This window comes from Chelonoidis abingdonii, chromosome 8 (genome assembly GCF_003597395.2).
Source record: "Chelonoidis abingdonii isolate Lonesome George chromosome 8, CheloAbing_2.0, whole genome shotgun sequence".
NCBI lineage: Eukaryota > Metazoa > Chordata > Testudines > Testudinidae > Chelonoidis > Chelonoidis abingdonii.
In genome coordinates, this window is record NC_133776.1 from 78138126 (window position 1) to 78160354 (window position 22229).

The 22229-nt window shown below is 40.6% G+C and overlaps 1 protein-coding gene across 1 annotated transcript in view; it reads right to left on the minus strand.

Moving 5' to 3' along the window:
- The window catches only part of LOC116834708 (sodium/hydrogen exchanger 2-like), a 72819-nt gene that overhangs the window by 32775 nt on the left and 17815 nt on the right, over nucleotides 1-22229 (minus strand). Inside the window, exons 4-7 of the mRNA XM_075068422.1 lie at nucleotides 20934-21397; nucleotides 17968-18218; nucleotides 10594-10811; nucleotides 4415-4611 (exon numbers count right to left, since the gene is read on the minus strand). Of these exons, the coding sequence (XP_074924523.1) occupies nucleotides 4415-4611; nucleotides 10594-10811; nucleotides 17968-18218; nucleotides 20934-21397 (1130 nt within the window). The remainder of the gene's footprint in view (nucleotides 1-4414; nucleotides 4612-10593; nucleotides 10812-17967; nucleotides 18219-20933; nucleotides 21398-22229) is intronic.

Consider the following 22229-nt stretch of genomic DNA (forward strand, 5'->3'; position numbering starts at 1 on the left):
GCATTGCCAAATAATCAACTGGGGCCTTCCAAGAGAAAGAAGCAATTTGTGTTCCCTCAAGATTTCTTGCACATCCCTTCACCCCTCTGCATCAGCATCAAGGCTAGCTACACTATCCCCTAAAGTTTTTACTCAGTCTTTACTCACACAAAAGCTCTGCCTGAGGTCAGGATTTGCAGCATTGTTAATACAAGCGCTGATGTACATCAATAAAGAAAAAGCTTTAAAAACAACAGCGCCATGAATGTTATTTTTTTAAATCATTTATTTCTTCCCCCATCCATCCAAGGTGAAATGCATTATGAAGAATGCTGGGACACTGAAGTAATCATTCCAGGCCCAGCTCTGCATCCACAGATGTAACTGGAAACACTCCCGTTGATTTCATAAGGTGTGGGATCAATTTATACTCGGTGGTTTTTTAAAGGTTTTCTTTAATATCTGATCTATCATTTTTATATTTTTTTTCTACGTTGGGGCATGTCGAGATTGTTGTTTCTTTAACCAAGCTTTAATTTTCTGATTCTTTTAGCTGTCTCTGCTACATGATGCCACAGGTACCCAGAATTTGAATCAAGCTAGTCTTCATGAATACTAAGTGTCTGCTGAATGACTCAAGGTCAAAGGGTCATTCTATTGACACATATCCACAGGGGAGTCCCACCCTTTCGCATGGAGATGACATCACCTTTTGAGCTCTGAGATTACACAAAAGCCCTTCCACCATCCTGAGAATTATTTTACGAAGCTTCTGCGGAATGGAACCGCTGTCTTACAGCAACCTTTGTCAGGGACTCAGTCTCTCTCTGCAGGAGTGGTCCTGCCAAGTGACCGGATCTTTTCAATTTCTGACCCACATTTGCATCTTAAAACCTGTCAACCTGAACCCAACTCCCCTTTTCCCACCCCTGGCCTCCGCTCACTCCATTCAGTCTGCCAGATAGGATTGAAAATTATGCTCCACAATAGAGATCCAGCTGCCTGTCTGACTCAGGTCCAGGCCCAGTCACACTGGCATATCAAGATCATTACTGGTTTTGCCCAATTGATCTTTTCAAATATGAGGAGGCACGGAAGCTTTGCTGTGTGGGGTCAACTGTAAAACATACCAGTGTGAATCTTCACCTCTTATGCAGCCTGAGCATGAGCAGTGTGCTGGAGAGTTCAGCAGGGTCCATGTGGAAGAAATTCTCTCCCACCGGGTGTGGATCAGCAGTGAAACCACTCTGCACCTCTAAATGTGGCTTCAGAAGCCTCGACAGCTGCTTCAAATCTTCTATAGGGTGGGAAGTGGGTGGAGGGAGGAGGGCAGGCATTGGATTGGTGAATCTGTATGGAGCTTGTGCACATAGGTACAAGAAGCCCCCATGGAGCTGTGCTAAATGATGCCACCTCTTTGACTGACCTTCTGAATCTTGCCCCATATAGATACATGCAGAAAAACTGTCCTAGGATCTATTGTGCTGCTTTGCTCATCCAACTCGGCCAAGAGAATGGGGGAAGGTGGGAAGATAAGACTATGTTAATTCCAGGAAGCAAGAGTCCAGCATCATGTGCTTCCCACCAGCAGTTATGCAGAAAAAAAGGCCCTGAACCTAACCCTGTACTTTTAAAAACAGGTCAGTTTGGGGAGTTCCTTGACCAGATAATCCCAAATTTGCACCACAAACTCACCTTGGGCCCTGACCTGACATACCAGTTTTCAAGATGAACTAACTGTGCAGGTGTATTTTAGGGAGGTATGAAATCTGGGCTTTAATCAGGAACCATGCTGCAACCATGGAGTCACTGCTACTGCAGCTTGATGACAACACAGGGTGCAGGGCAATAGAGAATTGGGGCCAAAATCTTTAGCAAATTAAAAGTGTCTAGGAATATTTTAACCGCTAGATGGCACTTGAATGCCAAGAGATAGTCTCAATGTGCATTTTTCCTTAAAGGGAAGCACACAAGTTATAAATGGACCCCACAATCAAAGTAGGTCTTAATAACCTTCAGTATTAGCATACACTAAAATGATGTGAAATCTTTGACCTTCATTTACATATAAGAAAAGGGAATTAGGAATCATTTTAAACTAAAAGTGGGACACTGTAAACAAGGGAGAACAACATATAGTGAAATGGAAACATATAAGCAAGAAATTTCATATAGATAGAATTCAGAGTGGTAGCCGTGTTAGTCTGTATCAGCAAAAACATCGAGAAGTCCTTGTGACACTAATAAATTTGTTACTCTCTAAGGTGTCACAAGGACTCGTTATTTTTGCATATAGATAGAAGTATTTTGAAACTAACGTTTTAAAAAAGATTGCCATTAGAATCCCAATGTCAAATTAGATCATTTAACAGAATAGGTGCTGGAACTTGGGATGTGGGGAGTGCTGCCACACCCCCTGGATTGAAGTGGTTTTCATTATATACAGGCTTTACAGTTTGATTCAATGGCTCTCAGCACCCCCACTATACAAATTGTTTCAGCACTCCTGTTTAACAGAAGGGCCATTTAATTACTCTTAAAATTCAAGGGACCTGATCCCCATTCTCTTTCAGTCTATAACAAAAGCTCCATTGATTTAAATAGGTAGAGCACTGCCTGGATACAAAATTTGTATCCACATCCGATCCACAATCCGCAAACATGGTCCGTGGATATCCACATCCACATCATAAAGGGGATATCCACGGATTTGCAGAGCTCTAGATATAAAATTTGGATTTGCATCCATCCGCGATCCACAAACCTGGTCCACGAATGCAGATATTCACAGATATAAACACTAGACAATATGCCAATTTAAAGCTATCACAAGGGCAGGGCCTTCCTTCAATGAAACATCATAAAGTGCTAACACCTGCCTTTTGTATGTATGTGAAGCTATCTCTGACATAAATACTAACACCAAGATTTTCCAGTGCCTAGTGATTTTGATTGCCCCAGTTGTCGTGTGCATCATAAAGAGACCTGACTTTCAGAAGGTACTGAGCCTCTCAAAATCGGTACCACACACTCAAAATCAGGCCCCTTTAAGTTGTCTCCTGCCCAAAACTGAGATGTTCAAAATCACTAGTTACTTTTAAAAATCTTGCCCTTAGTGTTAAGTGGGTTTAGAATGCTTCCATTTCTTTGCTCTCTCCCCTGGTGTAGTGAGAATTGACCTTGTCTGGAGCAGTGTTTAACTGAAGTTCCATCTTACTACAAAATCCAAATATGCCTGTCACAGGACAGCATTGGCCTTTTAAGAGGGAAGAGGCTGGTGCACCTGTGACGGTCAGCTGATGCTCAGAGGGCTTAGGAGAGGGCAGCTGGACCCTAGAGCAGGGGAATCTGGATGAGTCAGGGCAGAAAGAGCAGATGTGGGGCTTTCGCTGCCTCAGAGAATGAATGCAGAGAGCAGAAAGCTCTGCAGGCACTCCATGAGAATAGGGAAACAGGCCACTAGCTGGGTGGCCTGGGGAATGGGAGAAGGAGCCGCTGGAGCAAGAAGGAGCACAGGGGTGTGCCTCTGTGGCCTCTGTCCTGCACAACAAGCAGGGAACTGGGAAAAGCCCAGGAGGAACGTGAGGCTTTTACTAAGCCCAGGTTGGATGGGCAGTATTTGTGTTACTGCTTCATTTGAGCTTTTGAACTCTAGTGGGTGACTCCAGGGGGGCAAGCATGAGAATCCTCCAGCCTAAAGCACAACTGAGACTCACAAAGAGTCTCAGGTCATCAAAGACAATGAAGCCAGAACATTTGAGTTATGGCATTGATGTTTATTTTGTGATATGATATTAATAAATTAACCCATTTCATAGTCCAGAGTGTGTTGGAGAAGTATTCTTGAGGAGCCCTGAGAAGGGGAAACTGAGGTAAAAACTCCTGCAGGGTCATCCCATGCCTGGAGGGGGTGCTCTGAGATGGCAGCCCTGTGACAATACCCAACATAACACCTGTTTTTCTCCTTAATCGGGTATCAAATCCCAGAGTGTATTTTACTTTGATGCTCATTCTGTTCCTGGTAAAATACCTAAGGGCCTTGCTTTAAAGGGATATCTACATTAGCTTTTTCCTACTAACCTTTTCACCTTTATTACCCCTGGTAGAACTACACCAGTGCAAGATGAGGTTTGTCAACATGGGAAAGACTCACGTAGACAAGACCTAACAGTGTTACTCAGCAACTGTTGTCAACCACACAAATATAAGATACATTCTCCCAACTCCTGCCTTGTTCAGTAAGAATTCGAACCTCTGTACACTCGATACAAAGAAAGGTCTGATAGTTTTATGTTCAATTCTTTTGTCCAATTAGAGTCCACACTAAATCTAAAGGGTGTCAGCATCAGCCATGTATCTGAAACAAAAACACTGTCACGCACTATGTAATAACTGGACTGATGTAGGCATTCTACCATATTGATAGTATTCTTACCTGTACAAACACAGTGAAGAGAATAAGTACAGTTGTGGCTGCAATGAAGAGCTTCTTTCTAGGGAAGTCAGGGAGCAAGAAAACTAGAGAGAAACAGATGGCGCCTCTAAGACCCCCATATGCTATAATAAACTGATCCTTGTTGGTAACAGTGTTCACATGTAATCTGTTCACGAAGAAAGTCAATACAAGAACCCCTATTAAAGTAGGAAAGAAGATGGGAAATTAGCAAGCAAGAAGAGAACTTCCACAGCATTAAAATAAGTGGCTATTACACTGTGAACAAATTACACACCAGTAGGAATAGAGCAGGGAAGAATTTGGTAAATACTACACTCCTTCACTGGCCAGATCCACTGGGTTTCTGTCTGTCTGGTACTAGCCCCAGAAAAGCTAAGAATCCAGACCCAGTTACGTCTGACTTGAAAGAGACAGGAAATAGTGTTGAATGGCCACAGTTTGGTAGGTCTCGTAAGACCTATAAGATGTTAGACTGATCTTTTGGTAATATCCCATGTTGGATACTATCAACCTTGTGTGTCCTCAAGATCTAGTCTTGAAACTGGGGTTCCTTTTAGAACAAGAATGAGGTTTGACCCAGAGTTTTAGTTTATGTACATAGCCATCACTGAGGTGTTCCTAAAATATACAAGTTAGGTTAGTGAATAAGTGCTAAGTATTAGCTGAGTAATAAATAAAAATATTATAATACAATACAGTGTATTAACATATTTGTTTTGATGGCAGTTAAAAAAATATTTTAAAAGTCACTCTTTGTTTCATATTATCAGTAATGCACAGGTCCAAGAATTCATATTCAGTAGTATAATAATATGGGAACTGACCCTGGGAATTGACTTAAACAGTAGTTGATTCATTCTAATTGGTAATTAATGATTGGATTTTCTGGGTGATAAATACTCTCTCAAGGGCAAACTGGCAATTTGGTTTATTTTAATAATTTAGTTACAGGTTACCTTTTGAACTGCATTTGGTTTTAAGCAACTGCCACGGTACACAAAATATTTTATGTTTTGTAATTGCATTAAACTTGTGTATTTGGCAGTCTCTAATTCATAGAGAATAATACTGTGTGAACTTTAAGTTAATGAAACTGATGCAATTGATAATCATTTGCAATTAAACAGAAGCAAAATGTTGCAGTAGGTCACACTGTGGGTCTATTAATCTGACAATATCCCTGTTACAGAAACTGAGAAAGAAACATGTACATGGCTCTTAACTTCTAGGGCCTGATTCTGACCTCTTTAACACCTGTGTAAATCAGGCCTTACTCCACTTACACCAATGAGACCTGTACAGATGAGATCAGAATCAGGCCCTTAAACTCCGAAACAGTGACTATAATTAAGCAATAACAACAGGGACCCTGGACATTTCATTTCTTGAAGATTAATCTTTAAGATTAATGGCTACTTTGACAATTGATGATATAAGAGGGTCATGAATCTCTCCCCTGCCCCCTCACATCACTACAGCTTTTTATTTTTTAATGTTTTAAAGACGTCATCCACCTCATTTGTTGGGAAATAAACTTTAAAAACAACACTATACAAACACCTCCCCACACACTTCTGATAACGAGGAATAATTAATTTCTATCATACAGAGGAACAATTTGGAGAAGACAAGAAATCTTGGAATATTCAGTAATAGAGAACATGATTAACGGGAACTGTGGCAATGATGTATTCCCAGCTCCAGGAGTGCCCGGGAATTAAGGCCAAGAGGAGCAGATGATAAAAACTCCAGTTTTCATTTTCAACGTTCTATCTAACTGACAATAACGCTTTTAGTTTGAAAAAATACTCCACAGAAATGTATTTCACAACTAGACCAGAGCCAAACACAGCCAGTAATTCACACTCGAATTAATTTCAAGTGCCATCTTTACGTAGGAGTGGTTAGTAATGAATACATTTTCAATCCATACAGTCATATGGTTAAACATGTAGAATATCATTAACTACTTAAGCCAAAATATTTCTCCTTTTGGAGAAGCACCATAACAAACAGATAGCAGAAAATTCTAACTTATTTAAAGAATGGCAAAATACTGGTGCCTTGGGAGCTGCTGTCACCCACGCAGTTGCTTCATTTTTCTGCACTTTTCAGACCTCCTCCAACTTATGCCAGTGTGACTCCACTCAGCTGGCTTTAGTAGTGACTCCACTCAGCTGCCTTCCTGATTTAGTGCAGCATAAGCGAGAGAATCAGAGTGGCTCCACTAGTGGGATGAGGTCCTGGAATCTGGTTGAATGGGCCCAGTAACCAGATGCTCCAATAACATCAAAAACTTCCCACCACAAAGGCCTTTTCACAATAGCTTTATTCTCAGGTTTAGGGTCCTCAGGTTGAAGAAAAAACAGCAACACAGGTTCTTACAGAAAAGAACAGAAGCATGAGTAGCGGTAAGTGGCAGGAGGGGCTCGCCATCCTGAGTACAAACCCACCAGGCCCCCATGGATATGCACTCGGGGGTGCTAGCCCGAGCCCCTGCCCAAGTTACCATGACTACACTACTATTTTTAGCATGCTAGCTTGATGAGAGCTAGTGTGAGTATGTCTCCTTGAGCTCCAAGTGCAGACATACCCTAAATATTGTAAATAGGTGAGCCAGAGACCAAAATGTTGAATGAAATTCAGCCCTGGATGAATGTGGGCCTAGCATCCTTTGAAATCAATGGAATTACACCTAATTATTCCAGGGCTGATTTTGATGTCATCTCTTCTTTGCTCTTTCTGTTTACAATATTAAATCCTTTCCGGTAATGTGATAAAGAATTTGAGGTTTACTGCCTATTCTTGGAACACTAGAACAGTTGTTAGGTGCTTTAATGATTGTTACTGACATTGTTTGTTACTCTCCTGCCATGAGATATTTTCAAACAAGGGGAACTCAAATAATTCAGAATGCTTTTTTCATTTCATTGAAAACAACCATTTTAAACAAAGGAAACCATTTTTCTCATAGTAAAACACTCAAGGGTGTGCATAATTAACCAATAAATGTGCTTCCAGGTACATTTATGGCACTTAGTCATTAACAGCAAATCTAGTCATGTGTTAATAGCCAATAAAGCACATCTTGCCATGTCTTGTTGTTAATCACTGAGAATCCAATATAAGTAATTTGTTTGATGAGCCTATTTAACTTCAGGTCAAGTTTTAACCACAAAGGTATTTCTGGTTGCTTTAGTGGTTTATAAAAAGACACCCTATGAAGCAGCTTTCACAAATTCTAGGTGCCATCTTTCTTCTCAAAAATGTACTATGCTTATGACAACTTTGTACATTAATTGAAGATTAAGTTATAAAAGGCATCCCTAGAAGAGAAAAGAGACTGCACGGTAGCTATGGGCTCGAGGGTTAAATCCCAGTATCAAGAGGCCTGATTCTCCACTCCATTGTGGGGTCCTTTCCACCTGTGCAAAGTGGTTGTCAAATACCCCTCCTCAACTCTGCACAGGCGTCAGTGACTTCGTGTGGTGCAAGGCAGTGGAGAATCATGCTCCCTGAATGTCAAATCAGTGCAAGTTACACTTCTTTACTACTTTCACCTATTTTCCTGACCATTTACAAACACTGGAAAATGTCTTTGGGAGTTGCACCTGCTTACGTGTGGTCTGATTTTTGTCTGGTTATTGTAAAAGTCAGCAAATATCTAGGGCACAGCCTTTTTTCAGGATTTAATATGATAATTTTCAACTCCAAGTGTGTTAGGAAAGGATTTTGGGCCTATCCTACCCTCCCATTTAGAACTTGGTCTTGGTCTCCTCACCCATGAGTGACTCTGTATTCTCAGGTGTGTGTTTATAAGCTAGTGACAGAGAGAGTAAGTTAGCCCTGGATCTTGTTTAACTTGCCCATTTAAATGGCTAACCTTTCCCTAACATGCCTGAGTTTATAACTGTCATGCCTCTATATGAATAAAGACGTGTTATTTCTCTAACAAACTGTCTGTCTGAATTGAAGTGGTTGTGAATGGTGCCTGACTGACAAACTCACAAATGGAAGTCCTCTTATTAGCTACAGCTTAGGAAATGCCTGGGCAGCAGCAGTGTAAACTTCCGCACTTTAAGGCTTTAAGCCACATTTACATCATTAGAATTCTGGGCTGGTGAGTACCCAGCATTATTTAGGTGTCTGAAGGAGCTGCTCTAAGTTACAGACAGCCAGAGCTGCTCAGAATTGCTGTAGCATGGTGCACCCCAACATACTGGAACTAGCAAGGGACCCTGTGTTTCCCATAACTCCACGGGGGGAATTCTCCTATTGCTGGCCAAGGAGCTTTTACGGAGCAAAGAGTGGCCATAGTGAGAGGGAAAATCCCTGTGTTCCTACACATTGTGCCCAGGTAGGTAAAGAAACAAGAACAAAGACATAGAACAATAGGGCACAATACTAAGCTATATGTTAAGTTTCTATATTTGCATATTATTTGTTTATATATTGTCTCCAAACTCTGGGCTAGGAGCATGTGTTGTGTGCCTTTATGGCAAGGAAGAATCCCTAAAAAAGTAATGTTGGGAGTATCCTAGGGTTGCTGAGTAAAGGAGAGGTCTAGCCCTCTGCTTTAAAAATATAAGATGAGAGAAAAAGTAATCATGGGGCTTCCACATCACCATCAAGGGAAGTGTTCATCCACTATTTGTTATTCACAGACTCTTATTTGGAACACTGCTGTGCTCAGCTCTGAAGCCTAGATTAATCTCCACTTTTGCTCTGTTTCCAGGATACCATTTGCCCACTAAGATTTTCCAGCTGTTCCTACAGGAGAATTTACAGCTGCTGAGGTCTTGGTTCATATCATTTCCCTCCCGTGCTGCAGAGAGTGTGGATTATCCTCTCCAAAAAATATCTTGATGTAACTGCAGCTCCCTTGTTTGCTTATATTCTTAGACATGTTAATTCAAAACTTTACCAATCCCCGGGCTTCTCACATTTTTGCTGCCCACCTCCATTTCAAAGCCCCAGTGATCTTCTATACCAGCTCAGTGGAAGACATTCTTCCACAGGGAAGCAGAATGGCCCAGGAGTTCCAGGACAGAGAGATCCTGTGTGCCAGCTGTGACGTCTCTTTATGGGATACAGCTTGCTCCTCCTGCATAGGTAGCCAGCTCTGCTGGACAGTGCACAGACAGATACAGTCATGGATCTCCATCCTCCCTATCCTCACAGAGCAAGTCCCAGGGCAGTAGGAGGGTGCAGTCCCTGTGCTACTGTGAGTGCAGGAACTTTACCAAACACGCAAGTGATGAGCTTCTCACATGCTCTCTGCCCACTGTACCCACATGAGGGCCAGGCAGAATCTGGCCTGGGTTTAAGTACAGTTACTGCTGTCATTTTAAAATACTTCCATCCCACATCTACTGTAAGAGATGACTACACATTGTGTATAAGGACTCTGAATTGATCGCCCAGCTGTGTAGATGCGCATGGGGATTCACATTTCACTACAAAACACAGGCCTCTGCTTCTCCAGCTAATAATACAGCTCATTAGCTCAGCCAGCAGAGAGAACTGGTTATACATAACATCCAGTCCATCACCTTCCCAGCTAAGGGAAATGATTCACATGCAACCAAGCCAATACATGACTTATTTCTTCCAATTAAGACAGCATTTGCCCTTACTCTAGAGGAGTTGAGTTATCAGGAGTTTAGGGTGACCAGATGATCGATTTTATAGGACCAGCCCCTATTTTGGGTTTTTTTTTTAATAGAGGTTCCTATTACTCCCCCACACTCACACATACACACCCCTGTCCAAATTTTTCACATTGGTCACCTTAAGTCCAAGCCAATCCTGCAACCACGTTAAGAAGAGACAACGATTCATGCTCAGAATGATCAGCTCCAAAAACAAGATCCCTTCTATTAGCTCAAGAACCAATTTATCTTATCCAATACAGGAACAAAGGGAGTCAAGTCACATTTTCCATTGAAGGATGTGATAAAGGGAACTGGAAACATGATAGAAATACAAAGGGAAGTACTAAATGAACCAGCGGTTAGAATTAAAGGTTATGTTCTGAATGTTAGGCAACCAATACTTTTCAAAGAGTCACTCCCCTCCTACACTTAAATGAGATACATAATGAACTTCAAGACTGTACATTTCATTGCCACAAAGAAAAACTATTTTTTTCACCATACCTAGTGCTCTCCAAATAAGACAGAAAATGACGGTAAAGCAAATATAAGACCAATTCCATTCATGGTTGTCTCCAATGGTAGAGACCCCAAGAAAGATGAAGATAAGGGTATCACTAACACTGCTCCACATCTTCATAAAGTATTTGATTGTAGTGTGAGACTTTAGAGAGATATTCGCCTCCACATAACGTTTCATGCCCATGGCACAAGCGATAATACTGAGGAAAGAAAATAAAGCAATTACATATGATACACAGGTTGGTTGGAGGAACATGCTAGATAGACAAAAATTATATCATAGCCTTTCCAAGACAACGTAAGACTTAGTTTAGGGTCAGATTCTGGTACGCTGAGACTCACTAAGTAGTACCTTACTCCCCAAGTAATTCTATTAAAAATCAATGAGACTACTTGTGCAGAGAGAGACTACTCTGTGTGAGTAAGGGTATTTAGATCTGGCCCTTAATAAATAAATGCTAAGGTATTACATTTATTGTAGGGAGGTAGCGACACCTGTCGTTAATGTTGCCCAATGCTTTCCATTATAAGACCCTGTTTTCAGTTCCTTATAAGTTTGTCAGACTTTAACCATTTGGGCTGAAATTTTCAATCCTGGGTGTTTGCCTCAGGCTGATGTTTTCTGGAAAATTTCAGCAAAAAAGTTTCCGCTGTTTCTCAGAATGAGGTTAGGGGAAAAAATACATTGGTTTGCTTATGTTAAAATATTCTTATACACATTTCATTGAGAAGATCTAGCACCTCCTCTGTGCACCACCTTATTTCTAGCATTTCCTAACTTTTGAGTGTTTTACTTTGCAACTTTGTAACATTCTTTTAATGTAGCTTTATATATCATTATTAATATATTGCATATATCCACTTCCTGTCATCTGTTTGCCATCAGCAGTGCAACACTGACAGATTCTAATCAAGATTTAATCTCAATTTTTGGAATCAAAGACTCATAAATATTAGAAATGCAAAAGGCTTGTTAGATAATAACCAAGTTCATCTCCCTGTCATAGCAGGACTGTTCCCTATACACAATACAAATTGCTCCCTGCAGTACACACTGTTATTTGTATTACCATGGTGCCCAATGTCCCAGTTATGGATCATGCCCCACTGTTCTAGGTTCTGTAGAAGCACATAACAAAGAGACAGTCCGTGCCCTGAAGAGTTTGCAGCCCAAGTGTAAGACCAGAGACAATGGGTGGATGCAGCAAACTGGCAATAGGGAGGATAAGGAAATGATGAGACAATACTGAAGAGGCAAGAATTACAGAAAAGGAATGGGAGCAAATTCCATCAGAAGTTACACCAGTGTAAATCTGAAGTAATTCAGCTCATTCAATGGAGTTTACACCACTATGAGGCCAGAATCTGGCTCATAAAATTTTGATCTCTTAAAAGCATAATAGTGAACTCATTAAAAAAAAAAATCTTGAGAGCTTTCCCAGTGTTTTTCTGTATATCGTGCCTTTTTATAACTCCACTCTCATGCCACCCCATATGCCCACAGATCAGTATGGCACATAGGAAAATGCTGATGAGCTGAGCATTTATTGCCCTTTCAAAAGTTCCATACATTGAGGGTTGCACTGAGAAGTAGCCAGTGATGAGGAGGAGAAAGTCACGCACAAAGACGTTTGCCCAGATTCTGCACTGCTCTCTCATGCTTTGGGAAGCCTGTCTGGAGAATTCTGGCCCTAAAACCATCATAATCAGCCACAGGAAGATCATCCCAGTATGGAGGGACCTTCAGAATACAGAGACCTGACGTAGCAGCTCCTGTGCTGCTGGCATGAGGGGTGTGAAGAGGGCTTCTTCAAATCTGGCTGATCCATGGCTGCTATATCAGACTCTTGGGGCCACGGGTAGCCAGCATAGCATACGAGTAGCCTGCAAGCTGCTCTAATTAATACCAGGGACTGACTCAAGATGAGGGAAGCACATTTTACATTCCCATCCACATCCTGAGCTGCTATGTTCTTTGGCCACAGCTGAGGAGCTGGCCCTTTAAATCAGCTGAAGGACTACAGAGAGCTCAACTGATATAAAAGAAATCTTACTGAACATTCACTAGGCTGGGCGATGAACACAGAGCGGGCCTTCAACGGGACCGCTGTGCTTCTGAGGAAATTAGAGAGTATCACCAGAGCAGTAATATTTTACGTCTTCGTGTATTGTACATACAAGGTCATTTTAGAAGTGTGAAGCACCAATTAAAACTTTTATCCTTTAATTGTTCATGGATAATTGGTTATTTAAACTACAGGATACACGTGGTTAGCCTAATTCATCAGCTTTTCAAATCAGCATAATTTCAGCATAGCAATCTCAGAAGGTCAAAGCAATTGAAATCAAAGAGTCAAAGCACTGGGGGGAGGGGCATATGTTACTTTGACTGAAACACATTGTACTAAAGGACCCGTTGAACTCCTGAAGGCGAGGCAAATATCAGTTTCTGAATTCTGGTCACCATTGCTATTTTGACAACAACTCTCTGAAGCAAAGGGCCTTGTTGTCTTCTAATCTACATCCGTGTACATCAGGAGTAACTCCCCTGAAGCTCATGACACTGAGATAAATTGCTGTGATCTACATAGGATCTAGCCTATTGACTTTAAATTTTACTTTACTGGTGACTGCCACTCCATAGTTTTCCAAACAGCCACTGGCTACTGCTAGTCCATTCTATTCATAGTTCATGATCTCAGCTGGTGGTCATGCTGCATATAATACAGAGACCACAGAATGACAAATTTATGTGTGGAAAGAGGTATACACTGACTGGGTGTTTAGGCCTTATTGGCAAAGTCACAACTGTGTGCCAGCTCCCAGTGAATATACAGTGCAGCTATGGGCACGAAAAAGAGAGAGAATGAGAATGTTTCTGTCCAACTTTCTCCTCCCTCCCTTTGATTTTAATCTCATCATTTTTAAGTCTTATTTTACCTGTAATTTCCATCCTTTCTTATTTCATATGTGAGTCCCAGGAAATTGACAAAAAAAACCCACTACTTTTTTGCCTCCACTTCTAAACTGCAATTCTCTGCAGTGAAATGAGACAGGGAGAGGAGCTCATCCGTCTTTTCTGTGTTCACTGCCAAAACATTGGGCAAAGCACATCCTAGTGCACAGTGAGACTAGAGAGGGCCTCAGGAATAAATGTGCTCATTTTCTGTTGGAAACTGTCAATTTTTCTAAGTAGGGGAAATATGTGGCCACTGGGAAGCCTGGATGTGAAGATTCTGTACTGAGTATTAATAACATGGGAAGGGAGCACTATCTGTAAGGGCAGCAAATAGCGTGTTTCAACAACTGAACAGAAGGATGACAACAGCAGCAATGGCCAAGGTTTTCATGAGATGAGATCTCATCTGACTATTTTTCTGCAACCCATGGAAAACCAATGAGCCTGATTCTCCTCTCACCAGCCTCCTCTGTCCTCTTCTATTAGTAAAACACCATTAATTTCAACATAGTTATTCCTGGGTTGTACTGCTGTTAGCAAGAGCAAAATGTGGCTCCTCTTCTGTGATCTTCCCTCCTCTACTGGCTAAGCAGCAGGTAATTAACAAACTCTTATTGACCCAGCTGTGCAGATATTTACAGAGCAAAACAATGAAGTTAAACTACAACAGTGATGTTCATTTCAAAGCACAAAATAAAAATACTGTTAGTATGGAGAAAATATTTTCAGCATACTAAGCTGGTATCAAAAACAAGAGAACAATATAAAAAATGTTAAAAGGCTTAGAAAACACAAATGAGCCATAAGAGTCTTTGTACTTATATTTAAATCTTAAAATATACCGCTATCTGTAATCTCAATTTCTTATCACAAGGAATTAGCTGTCCACGCAATCATTTTCATCCAGAACCAATGCATTATTAAAAAGAACAGAAAATAGGTTCTATAATAGGTACAGTACACTGTAACAGAAGGAAACACCATTAAGTCTGAATGCCTTCTCCTTTCATGCTGATTATGCAGCACATTTATTTCACTATTCAGTCACATGATACTATAACAGCTCCTTAGTTTACATTTTCCCATAAACTATAATTGTTTTCAACAATATTGAAACATTGCTTTGTATGGGCCATTCTAGGAAACAAAAGTCTGCAAAGTATAGAAGATTCCTATTTATATACAACATAGTATCATTGGTTTCAAAATAGATCATCCAGATACTGTTGTATTTGACTGGATGTTTAATTGTTCATTTTCTTCTCATCATCAGTATTATCAATATTGGAGTTGTCTATAAGACAAATATCACTGGAGTCTAGATGCACTTTACAGTCATTAGGGAAATACTAAATATCTTTACTTTTGCGATTGTCAGCACTAGATGAGTCCATTTCCTGAGTCAGAGTCAGAGCTAGCAGATTGCAACCACTGCCAGGGAGATGGACTGGATGACCTCATGAGTCTTTTCCATCTATTCTGTCTTTGATTCTAAGGTAAGATCTCTTTGTCCATTAGAAATATTGGATCCAGTTTTGCAGGGCTAAATCATTTCTTCCTCAGGCACAATTCTCATTGATGTTAGTGGGAGTTTTGGTGTCTGATTCAAGATTGAAGGATTTAGCCCACAGTTAATCATGTTCTTAAAGGCTAAAGTCAACTTCTTCAAATTAAAAACTAGTATCTCTCTATTACTGTATAAGGCTGTACTTAAAGAACCTTGATAGCTCCAGTTAGCTTCCCCGGAGACTTGTAGGGGAGTTTTGTAAAGGAAAGGTGTCTCCATTCCTGAGATGAGTCAGTCTCTTGAATTCTTTGTTAGACTGATGCTGAAAAGAACGTACAGAAATGATTTTGCAACATTTAAACAAAAATAGTTTCCGAGTTTTAAAAATCTTTATTAAAGGATCCACATATTTTAACTGTAGATCAGACATCAATATTTTGCATTTATCTTCTTGGCTATCAACCTCCAATATTTTCAGAAACAAAATGTAGATATAAATAGTTCAACAAATACCATGTTCCTCTTGAATAGCCTTGTGACCTTTCAGTGCTGCCACTTCCCCACGCACTTTCAGTTATGGAAAAGATCATTTCTTTCTGTACGGTCAAATGTACAGCCTTCCCCACTTCTAAAGAATGCATCCTCAGTGCTCCCTGCACTGGGCTGATCAACTGCAAGTTGAACAACATGCATTTATTTATCCCTCAGTTTTCTACTGACGGTCAGTAATCCTATGACTCCAGGTGCTGAAACTTTACAAAAACAACTGAATATCAAGAGACTTGTGATGAAATCACAAGAGTTGGGAATCTCCAAACATCCTGCATGGGTTGACCCCTGAGACTGCATGGAGTCCCAGTGGCTGCAGGGCTTCACATTGGCACAGTGGTCTGATCATATGGAGCCCACTGAGGGATCAGGGCCAAAGTCAGGAATGCAACATAGGATGATAGTCCAGGGAAGCACCAGAAGCACCAGTGAAGGAGATACATCAACTCAGCTAGATATTTGCCTAGTTTTACAACAGACTACATAAAAAGCACTAGCAAAGTCAGTACAAACTAAAATTTCATAGATAATGATTTGTTTATACTGCTCTGTATACTATACACTGAAGTGTAAGTACAGTATTCATATTCCAATTGAGTTATTTTATACCTATACGGTATAAATTAGAAAGTAAGCAATTTTTCAGTAATAGTGTGCTGTGACACTTTAGTATTTTTATGTCTGATTTTGTAAGTTTTTAAGTGAGGTGAAACTTGGGCGTACACAAGACAAATCAGACTCTTGAAGGGAGTACAGTAGTCTGGAAAGATTGAGAGCCACGGGTCTACATGAACCACTTAATGTGCAGTAAGACATTGCATGTAACAAATCACACCCCCATAGAGCGCATCACCCCACCAGCTAGACAAGTTACACACTCATTCTAGTTCATACACACTACGCTACAAGCCAGATTTTGCTCTCAGTTACGCCACCAAAATCAGGTATAATTCCACTGAGGTTAGTGGAGTTATTCTGAATTTACATTTAACTGAAAGAAAAATCCGGCCCCTGACCATGCATTATAGCATCAAGGTCAGTGGGTGTGCGCCTGTCTATCTGTCTACCTACAATCAAAGAGTCATTACGCACATTGCCACCTCATCATCTAAGTGTAGGGGGAAACTGGTGATCGCGGATATCATTGTCTGCTAGCTATTGATGATGCTGTTCTGTGACACTCACGGTCTGTGAAAGTATACCTGTGAATTGAGTTGATCTAGAAAAACTAAGCTAAAACACAAGGAGCCAGTTCTTGCCCTGGCCTGAGCAGGGGCATGCTGCGGGGAGAAGATGGTGGTGGGACCTGAGCTGATCACCTTACAACAGTATGGCAGGATACAGAACACTCAACAGAGTGCTACGGGACTGGCTACTGTGCATTGAAGTGCTACAGCCCCAAGGGCTGCTGGTTAGGGATGCATCTAGGTCTTGGCCAGATACCACATATGCTGGAGGAAGGTGTGCAATATTCTCCTTTTTTTAAAGAAGAAGCAGTGTGCAACCTACCACAAAGTCATCCCAGTCACCATGAGCAATCCTGCCTGCCCAATCATACCATCAGAAAGTAAAGGCAAGATATAGACCTAAATAAGCTAATCAGTAAGGATGGGCAAATCACTGGAGATGAAATTAGAATGGACTCAGGTCTTGCCCAAAACCCAGATCAAACCCAACTTTTCTGATGTTCAAAGAATCCAATCAACCACTTAGTGCACCTCTTCACACCCTGATATTGACTGGAACTCAAAAGACTGCTAGAAAGCCTGTTCTGGCCCAGCCAAAATCACAAAGCACAAGAAGTCTCAGACATATTGACCATGCAATTTTTCCAGACCAAAGACACTAAACCAAGCTTGAATAAGTATCCAAACATTTGGATGCCTCACTGAACTGATGAACCATTTGAAGTTTGTCCAGCTCTAATAATCAGGACTATTTATGATTTCCAGTTTTAAAATACACAAGCTGGCTCCAATCTCTACACCTTGAAATGCATTGTTTAACTTAAGTCCTTTAGCATTTCGAATAATTTAAAGTCAGGTCTCATCTGTTCTGTGGAACACTGCTAAGGCCATTTCTTTGCCTTTTAAATCCTCAGAAAATGTGAGCACATTTCAAGAATGCGTATCTCCATTTATGTGGAATTGTATAATGTATGCGATGTGGTTATGTCCCAATACTATTTCAAAGGCTTTTATATTTTGTTGTTTCACTTAGTACATAGATGTTTATCATACATCTCAGAGTAAGTAACGCTGATGTAATCATGACTGATTCTTTTCTGAATATAGCCAAAAGCATTAATTGCAAGAATAAGAAAACCCATGTATATACTTACGCCACAATACCAGAGAGGTGAAATATTTCTGCAGTTAGATAGGATAGGTAACTGTACAGGAAGACAAAGAGGGGTTCAATTACACGGATATTCTTGGTAAATCGTGTGGTAAAGGCAGCAATCATCCCGAATAAAAGGCCTACCAAGACCCCTCCTATTCCAACCACAAAAAATTTCCCAATTCCTGCAAACACATCCATGGTTTTGATTGTTGACATTTCGCAAAAGGATCTAAACAGCTTGTACAGCACCTAGAAGAAAAATAAAAGGAAAAAGAGAAAGAAAAACAAACATTAGCTAGAGATGACCACAGGCAACAGACACACCATTAAATGTTTGACACACTTCTGCCAATGTGGTGAAATGCTTCCCTAGTGTTGTGACAATGACACTGTGTTCTTTTTACCAGTGGGTTTTGCCTCATAAGTACATCATCTACACTATGGCCCTGCAAGGATTTCCAACAAAAGATAAAACATCCTAAGCCTTGGCTCTTGGGGCTTCAATGGATGTGGGGGGCCCTACCAGGAGCTTGGTCAGGTGTAAAGGCATACAGTTTCCTCACGGGCTGCCCTAGACCTCCCGGGGAACAACAGGGTTTCTCCATGGCCTATCACATGGGAGACAAACCCCACCATCCCCATAGAATGATATAGGAGAGGTGCTCTGCAAGGAGATGTTCATGGAGATTTTCTCCCTCTAAGACTCCACTGGAGATTTGTTATATGAAAGAAACTAGCAATAAGAATTTGCCTGTGGGATAGAACATCTGAATATAATGGTTCCACTTAAGACTATGAAACTCACCCCTCACTCATGTGAATGAACGGGGGGAGAGCTGAACTCCTATCTTTGCTGCTGCTCCATGAAGGATTATAAATCCAGACATACTGATATTGTGTATCTATAATCAAAGTTTTTAAATACATACTATTTCTCACTATCTTCCTTCTACTCACGTGCCAGTGCAGTTAAAATCCTAAACATTAACAGTAACTCCATCAAGGCAAATTTTGGATGTACATCAGGCTGTTGATGCAGCCAATGATACCAGCAGTTTTATATCAATCACTGAAAGCAATGAGTGCACTATCATGAGTGGCGAATCTGGTGTATCAACTTTCTGGCATGCAGATAGGGCCTGACCCAATGGCCGCTGAAGTCAAGGCAAATTATTCCATCGACATCAATGGGCTTTGCAACAGACCCTGAATATTCCTGAAGTGGGGAGCTTGCAGAGGTGTTGAACCTAAATATCTTCCTGCAACTACTGGCTGTTGATTAAAATGGACAATTTCATGCTAAACTATTTCTATAACCCAAATTTGATGTAGAAGTATTGGGGGTAACAGGTCCTGATTTTTTATTCTCCCTTTTATTTACAAGGAAATTAAATTGTTGAGAAATAGACCTTAAATTAGTGTTTTCCTGTCCAGAATTCTTCAGTATAAAAAAGTACCCTATGCAGCATAAAAGACACTGTGTAATATGAAAGGCAGTGCCTGACTCCAGCTGCAGAATCTTATTTTGAACCCATCTGATGAAAACTGGCATTACTGAGTCAGCATATTAGATCCAGTCCTGTATTTCTGAATGCCCAAACCTCACAAGAAACAAAGGAGCACATTAGATAACAATAGAGACACTTTATCTGATAAGCTTTATTTATTACTATAATGTATTGAGTGCTGATAGTCTGCTCAGCATTTTACAAATGTGAGGATGTTTCCCACCTCAGGGATCTCACCATTCAAGGGCTAAATTGTGCAGTCTTTACCCACCCTGGTGAACACTGAAGTTAGTGGGGCTGCTCTTGTGTAAAAGCTCACCACTGTAGACGTGTTCACTGTTATGTGGACTCTACGACCTTGATCCACAGCCTTCTGGCATCAATGGAAAGTCCCCCATTGAAGTCAGTGGGCTCTGGATCAGGCCCTAAATGAGTTCGGAATGGGATTCTGCAGTTAGAGTGGAGAAATGTTTATATTAATTTTTATATTAAATAAGTAATTTTTTTAAATCAGGGACCAGGCTTGGATTTTGCTCCTCTGAAGATGGGACACAAAGGAAAGCCACTCTTGTTATTTTAAATAAAGTAACTATTAAGAGGATGGGGGTTTAGTTCATAGCAGAAAGACGAAGGAGGTACAATATTAACAGATTGTCCTCTCAAAACATGTCTGCTCCTATTATGACAATGCAGTAAGTGTCAATAAAAACATTTTAAATAAACAACAATTTTAGGCCTGATTCTGCAGCATGCTGAGCTGGCTCCAAAGAACACTTTATAGACTCACAGGTTTTAAGGTCAGAGGCACTATTATGATAATTTAGTATGACCTCCTGCATGACTCATCCCTGAGAACTGCTGATTTCAATGGAAGATGAGGCAGCTCAGCCCCAGAGTCATACTTTCTTGTAGCCAATAATAGCAGCAACAAGATATTTTTGTTTTACTTTTTAATTATAGTTTGTTTACCGGAAAGGTTCCCCTCCCTCTCCCTGCCACCTCCTCCTCCCGCCATCCCCATTTTGCCAGTCTAATTCCAATATTGATGTTTCTGAAACAAAACCTGTTAGGCTTCTCCACAAATTTACTTTTTCTCTTCATATCTTAGTGTCTTCATGTGCACATATTGACTCTAGGGGAATGTTACTGAGAAAAGACTGTAGATACTACACAGTTGTATATGTGCAATTCCACACTAAAAAAAACTTACACTACTGTAATCACCACTGCCTGCAGCTCCACGACATCCCTGTAAGGTAGGGAAGTGCTGTTGTTCCCATTATACAGCTGGGGAACTAAGGAACAGGGAAACACCAAGGGACTTGCCCACGGTCATACAGGAAGTCTTTGGCAGGACAGGGAATTGAATGTGAGTCTCCTGAGTACCAGGCCAGCACTAGCCACAGGATCATCCTTCCTCTGTACACTAAATACCAACATAAGGGACAGTACTTACCACTGAAACCGCATCATTTAGGAGCGATTCTCCAAAAACCAAAATGTGAAGCTTTTCATTGACATGTATCTCTTCAAACACAGATAACACGGCTACAGGATCCACTGCAGCAATCAGGCTGCCAAACCAGAGATTATGGAGCAACGATATATCCTGCAGGTGAAAGGATTTCACTTGGCATATCCCATACAGTGAGAAGCCAATCCCAAACACGTTCCATATCGTTCCCACTACAGCATACAGAAGAATAGTCCCAATGTTCTCAAAAAAGGGACGGCTGGGCATGAAGTACCCTGCATCAAGGACTATAGGTGGCAGTAAATAGAGGAAAAAGATATCACTGTCCATGACGGGTGGGGACTTGTCATTTAAGCCATAGATGATTCCTCCCATGATGAGCCCCACAAATATCAATAAGCAGCTTTCAGGCACAACTGACGGTAGTTTGTTAAACAGATGAAATGCTAGTGAACAGTAAAGAGATGACATCATTATCCAGAGTCAGCATAATATGTTGACATCATCATTTCATCACACTTTTTTATAATACAAAAGAGGAATCGCTCCACATTGTCATTTTTAGCATAGATCATTGTGGGGTGTGAATTGTTGCTGTTTATCATAAATAATAATTTTCCAACTTAATACCAGTAGGATTCTTTAGGTGAGCATGAAGTGAATTTAAAAAATGTTGTAAATGTTGATAAAATGAAAAGTCAATAAATAAATAGCATCCTATAGCACCTTTCATCCAGGAAGATCCCAACGTGCTTTACAATTTGATATACTCTGTTGAAACACAGCCACATCTAGGGTGAAACACAGCTATCTTGCTACACCACATCAGTAGACAACATTTTTTTAAAGAGAAGCTGAAGAATAGCATATAGGATTCAAAATATGAGGGAAAATTTAGGTAGGTGGAGTATAGTTACCTATGTTGGAATTTGGCTAGCATGCCTCTAATTTTGCGAAAAGTGCCAGGAGATTTTTAATAACTACACTTGGCATATTCCTCAATTCATCACAACAAATGGTTAAAAGCTATATATTTTAGACAACAGTACAGTAGGCCCTGAAAATAATCTACCTAAGATAAGTTTACATGAAGGAATTCAGGATAACAGATGGCATAGGGTCTAAATAGCATACTCTCTACAGCAATACAAAGGTGGAGAGCAACCGTTCTCTTGTGTTAAAAGTTGTGTTCCATGTTTCCCATGAATGTTCTTTGTCAGAGAAAGCCTTCTTATTAATTATTCAGGAGGCCATTTTAATATTCACTAATTATTAGCT